Source organism: Rutidosis leptorrhynchoides, chromosome 4, assembly GCF_046630445.1.
Source record: "Rutidosis leptorrhynchoides isolate AG116_Rl617_1_P2 chromosome 4, CSIRO_AGI_Rlap_v1, whole genome shotgun sequence".
Taxonomy (NCBI): Eukaryota; Viridiplantae; Streptophyta; class Magnoliopsida; order Asterales; family Asteraceae; genus Rutidosis; species Rutidosis leptorrhynchoides.
This window is the reverse complement of record NC_092336.1, coordinates 644,628,028-644,634,226: the sequence shown is the minus strand read 5'-3', so window position 1 is coordinate 644,634,226 and position 6,199 is coordinate 644,628,028. Positions and strand designations below refer to the sequence as shown.

Genomic DNA, 6,199 nt, shown 5'->3' with positions numbered 1-6,199 from the left:
ACGAAGCAAAAGGCATAGGGTAATAACTGTCACATTGCACTTTGGGCAGAAATTGACATTTCCTGTCTGGTGGAACATTCAAATTCCTGCTCATTGTTGGCACTGATGTTGGCTTGAAACATGTACTGTAGTAATGGATTTGTTCTAGCACTTGAGTGTAGTTAGAAGTGAGTAACACGTGCATTTCTACTCGTATGAATGCAAGTTTTATGTACTTACTTTATAAATTTCAAAATAAAAACAATACAAAAATTTTACAAATACAAATTAAAATAAAAACAATTTTTTTTTCAAAATAAAAACAAATTAAAATGTTACAAATAATTTTTTTTTTTTTATGTTACAATACTCTAAACCAAAATTACATCAGCAATTCAGCATCATAGTTTTGTCAGTATATATAAGGTTAGTTTCTTAATCTACATTCAACAAAGACTGAAGAATAAAAGTCACATCGAGACTTGAAATAAAAAAAAGTTAAATGGGACTGGTATTTTTTGTAAGTTTAGGGTCAATCTCAAAAAGCAACGAATCTCAAAATCAATTTTTGTCACTCAATAAAACTTAAGGGACCGTAGTGGTCAGTGTATCAAAACAATAAGTAATGAATTGTTTATTATTATTATTATTTTTTTTTTGGTCAGCAGCTCTTTCACATAACTGGGCCCACGTCAGATCCAACATACACTCTCCCTTGACCTTCCACCATCGATTTTAGCGGTAATCAACTCGTCGGACATCTTTCCTCCTCCGATCATCGGCGTCTACCATTCATGCACAGCACCTCTTTTCCCCTCTTTCTATAGAAAAACATCTCCATTTATATATACTTTTATTTCCATTTACAATTAACTCTTTTATTACTCAAAGAGTTAGGGTTTAAAATGCCCCCACACATGATTTGTCACTTTACTCTCAGAATTGTATCACATCACATTTGATCAATATATTTGATTTCACACACACATATATATAGATAGATCAATATGCCGGCAAGGAAGCGAAAGGGCGGCGGTGATTCCAAGAAGACAACAACTTCCGGCCAGAAGCCCGCGTCTCAAATCCCCAATAAATCCGAAGATAAAAAATTATTAGATAAGGAGAAAAAAACAAACGATTTGAATTTGATTAGTAATAGTAATAATAATAAATTAAAGAAATTGAATAGTAGAAGGTCATGTATAGACGGTTGTTGTTGGATGATCGGATTTATATGTTCAACGTGGTGGTTTTTATTATTTTTGTATAATGCGATGCCGGCATCGTTCCCTCAATACGTGACAGAAGCGATAACGGGTCCAACGCCCGACCCGCCGGGTGTTAAATTACACAAAGAAGGATTGAAAGCGAAGCATCCGGTTGTATTTGTACCCGGGATTGTCACGGGTGGGCTTGAGTTATGGGAAGGACACCCTTGTATGGATGGCTTGTTTAGAAAACGCCTTTGGGGTGGCACTTTTGGTGAAGTTTACAAAAGGTACTTGATTACTGTCTATACTGATGACTCTACTATACATTTCCATTTCAACGTTTACATTTATTTATTATATATATATATATATATATATATATATATATATATATATATATATATATATATATATATATATATATTTATGTATGTATTGTTTTTTCATTGTTTCTTATATAAGTGTGATGATACTGTTCTTACATCTTACTGCAGATGATTATGTGATTCAAGTTTATTTTTCCTTTTCAAGTATTTTAATTTAAATGATAAGTTACACAATATACACATTATTATGACATTAATTCCCCCCCCCCCCCCCCCCCCCCCCCCCCCCCCTGATAAGTCCTAAAAACTTATAGCGGTATGGACCGCTAGGCTAGTTGGTTGATTTTGGAAAGTGAACACGCGCCGAATTAAATTTGAGTTTTTATACATATTAATTACATGTATGTATCAAGAAATGTTAAAAAGGGATGCAATATCTTGGCTATTGCATTGCAAGTCTATGTTGTTTTGTTGAAATCTTTAAACAGGAACATGTGGAGCAAAATCACAAGATTATTATATTGTTGTTAGAGAGAGAATAAAGAAGGTATTTAATTTATTTACTCATGATCTGCATGCAGGCCTTTGTGTTGGATTGAGCATATGTCACTAGATAATGAAACTGGGATGGATCCTCCCGGTGTAAGGGTGAGGCCTGTGTCTGGACTTGTGGCTGCCGATTACTTTGCCGCAGGCTATTTTGTGTGGGCAGTTTTGATTGCCAATTTGGCACGCATTGGATATGAGGAGAAGAACATGTATATGGCTGCTTACGACTGGAGGCTCTCATTTCAAAATACTGAGGTATAGTTGCTCTGCTTAATCCACAACTCTTTTTCCACTTAATAATAATGTTTATAAAATATGAAATTTGTGTGAAGAGTTAGTTGTTCAGTTATTAAAGATTGGATACATTCTGATAATAACCAGGTGCGAGATCAAACTTTAAGCAGGATGAAAAGCAATATAGAACTCATGGTGGCTACTAGCGGTGAAAAAGTGGTTGTGATACCACATTCAATGGGTGTTTTGTACTTTTTGCATTTTATGAAATGGGTTGAAGCACCGGCTCCAATGGGTGGTGGGGGTGGATCAGATTGGTGCGATAAGCATATAAAGGCTGTGATGAATATAGGTGGACCCTTTTTGGGGCTTCCAAAAATAGTTGCAGGACTCTTTTCTGCTGAAGCTAAGGATATTGCTGTAGCCAGGTATGTATGAGACTATTATTATTGTTATTATGTTTAGTACTATGCTACTTGTTGCATGATATATATCTACCATTGTACTCTCGAATCAATTCAGGGCTGTTGCACCTGGTGTTCTGGATTTAGATATATTTGGTTTTCAAACGTTACAACATGCGATGAGGATGACACGTACGTGGGATTCAACAATGTCATTAATACCAAAAGGTGGGGATGCCATTTGGGGTACACTCGATTGGGCACCTGAAGCAGACCATGATTGTGTTGCTAAGCAAGTTAAGAAGATCAATGATACTACTCAAGCAGCTGTTGATGATGATGATGATGATGATGATGATGATAAATCTGTAACTCTAAATTATGGGAGAATAATATCTTTTGGGAAGGATGTGGCTGAAATACATTCATCAAAAGTTGAGAGGGTGGAGTTTAAGGTAATAATCTATCTATAAATAAATATTACTCTGTACTAAGTATCTTTCTTGGTTCATTATTATTATATGGTAGCAATAAAATTTGTCATAATGTAACAACAAGTGTTAATAATTAAAACATAGGGGGCAGTGAAGGGTAATAACTTTGCAAACAGATCATGTCGAGATGTATGGAACGAATACCATGAAATGGGAATTGAGGGGATAAAAGCTGTTGCAGATTACAAGGCATTCACAGTTGAATCTGTTTTGGAACTTTTGGAATTTGTGGCTCCAAGGATGATGAAACGCGGTAGTTCCCATTACTCTTATGGAATAGCTGATAATTTAGATGATGATAAATACAACCACTATAAGTACTGGTCTAATCCATTAGAATCCAGGTTAGACCCCACACTCTTCTCTGCCATTTTCTAATCATTTAAAGCGTACTTTCTTTTTCTCTTATTATTATTATGTAACCCGTTATTTTGTTTGAAGGTTACCAAATGCCCCAGAGATGGAGATATTTTCAATGTATGGAGTTGGTTTAGCAACTGAAAGATCGTATGTTTATAAATTTAGTCCAGCCGCAGAGTGTTATATACCTTTTCAGATCGATACGACAGCTGAGGGTGGAAAGGATAAAGGTTGTTTGAGAGCTGGGGTATATTCTGTTGATGGGGATGAAACGGTTCCTGTTTTAAGTGCAGGGTACATGTGTGCTAAAGGTTGGCGTGGGCAAACGAGATTCAATCCATGGGGGATCAAAACGTATATCAGAGAATACAATCATGCACCTCCATTAACACTATTAGAAGGAAGAGGAACACAAAGTGGAAACCATGTTGATATAATGGGAAATTTTGCATTGATAGAAGATATAATAAGGGTAGCAGCCGGAGCCACGGGTAACAGTTTGGGAGGAGACCGGGTTTATTCTGATATCTTTAAGTGGTCAGAAAGGGTGAACTTACAACTGTAAATATATATCTGTTTAGTCGTTCATCTCATGTTCATTCATCTATATACTTTTTTTTACGGCTTGAGAGACATCGAATGCTCTCATTTGCACTCAAGCACACTAGGTAGGAAACTCCAAGGATCGATCCCGGGTTGTTTGTCAACTAATCGGGGGTCCCGGGTTGCTTGGCAACTAATTGCGGAAATCCTGAAGAAAACCTCCCCCGCCTCAGAATCGAATCCGGGTTGCTTGGCAACTAATCGTGGACCCGCCCTACTAAGGCTCGATACCACTCACCTGGAAGGCCGTTGGTCATTCACATATATACCTTTGTTTCTCGTTTTCTTACTTTCTACTGGACCTCGTAACTGAGAACCATACTCTCAAATTTTGGTCAAGTTTTCGGGTCAATTGGGTCTTGAAAATAATTAGGCAATGTCAATGTAAATCAAAGCTTAAAAAAAAGGTCCATTGAGTTTTTCTCCAACATATTAGGTCTTATAGAAAATATAAAAGAACATGTCAAATTGGTATCAAATTCTATAGTTCAATAGATATAGACACGTCTAATGAGTATTGTGAATAGGTCAAATGGATCGATCATAACAAGTTTTATCTGTCAATCATTTATGAAAATAAATGGTTATATCAATTATTATATAAATCAATCAATATTTCGTATATACATAATAAATATTAATAATAAATAATTAAATAATAATAACTATAACAATATAATAAATGTAAAAAAATCAAATGTATAAGTATACGAGCTGTGATGACCCGGAAATTTATGACCAAATTTAAACTTAATCTTTGTATGATTAACATTTCCGACACGATAAGCAAAGTCTGTAAAACTGAATCTCAAAATTTTTGAACTATTCAAATACCTTTTGGTTGTTCTCGACGATTCGCGAACAATTATATGTATATATATATATATATATATATATATATATATATATATATATATATATATATATATATATATATATATATATATATACTATAACTTGAAAACATAACAATGTATTAATTGTTTAATACCGTACATTAAAATTATTGATTTAAATATTTATTTGAATATATATGATAAGTTGGAATATTAATTGTATGAATAACTTGCGACGTATATTTAAAACGTGTTTATGACTGTTGAAAATATATATTAACTTGGTCATAAAACGATTTGTTATTATATATATATATCAACAAATAGTATTATATATATATATATATATATATATTATTATTATTATTATTATTATTATTATTATTATTATTATTAAGATTATATTATTATTAATCTTATTATTATTAATATTATTAATTATATTATACATAAAATACTACGACGAGGTTATGAGCGTGTCACTTTCAAAATGGTTTTCAAGCGGGATAGAGCTAAGAAAATTATGGGTTATTGCCACGGAGGTTATGGGTAATGTTCGGGGTATATTTGTGAATCAAACCTAGTGTTTATCATCTCCGTTACGTCTACGTACTTTCCTACAATATTGAATCTCAATACTGATACGTAAGCACTCATATCTTATCTTTTATATATTAATTATGTATCCATGTCTAGTGCTCGAGTATATATATTTATATATGCTTGTATGCTAAATTTCATCGTTAAACAGTTTATAATGAATCACTAATTAAATACATATATTACTAGTAAAATGTATATGATATACATGTTTTTGGAAAGCTGGCGAAAAATCAATAACTTTTCATTTAGATATCGAATAGTTTCGATGAACGGATTAAAAGATATGATCAACTGAATTATGATTGACGTTAATTGAAATTGCTTTTGAATCTGCAATTAAGATTTAAACAACTTGTTTACGAGACTGATAAAGTGAACTTTTAAATATTACCAACCGAGTAAATGAATCCTTATATAAGGCACGTCTCGTTTTGTTGAACTATTGTCAAAATTGACTTTTTGAAACGACTTTGGATAACTATTATATGTCGATCTCGAGCATTAGGATTGTGATACACTATGACCTGACCTAGCTTAATAGACATTTATTGACCAACATATGTTCTCTAGGTTGAGATCTACGATTAATTGGTAATCCGA

At 33.3% G+C, this 6,199-nt stretch overlaps 1 protein-coding gene across 1 annotated transcript; it reads left to right on the top strand.

The window, feature by feature from the left end:
• Positions 1–675: 675 nt before the first annotated feature.
• On the top strand, positions 676–4,135 carry LOC139904372 (phospholipid:diacylglycerol acyltransferase 1-like). Its single transcript, XM_071886308.1, has 6 exons — positions 676–1,477; positions 2,098–2,320; positions 2,447–2,727; positions 2,822–3,158; positions 3,282–3,541; positions 3,639–4,135. Exons 1-6 carry the CDS (start codon positions 987–989, stop codon positions 4,120–4,122), a joined length of 2,076 nt encoding a protein of 691 aa, XP_071742409.1. The 5' UTR covers positions 676–986; the 3' UTR covers positions 4,123–4,135.
• Positions 4,136–6,199: the final 2,064 nt, after the last annotated feature.

Coding starts and splice junctions, on each gene's coding strand:
- LOC139904372 (XM_071886308.1), top strand. CDS start 987: ATGCCGGCAAGGAAGCGAAAGGGCGGCGGTGATTCCAAGAAGACAACA. Junction 1,478..2,097: donor TTTGGTGAAGTTTACAAAAG/GTACTTGATTAC, acceptor ATCTGCATGCAG/GCCTTTGTGTTGGATTGAGC. Junction 2,321..2,446: donor TCTCATTTCAAAATACTGAG/GTATAGTTGCTC, acceptor GATAATAACCAG/GTGCGAGATCAAACTTTAAG.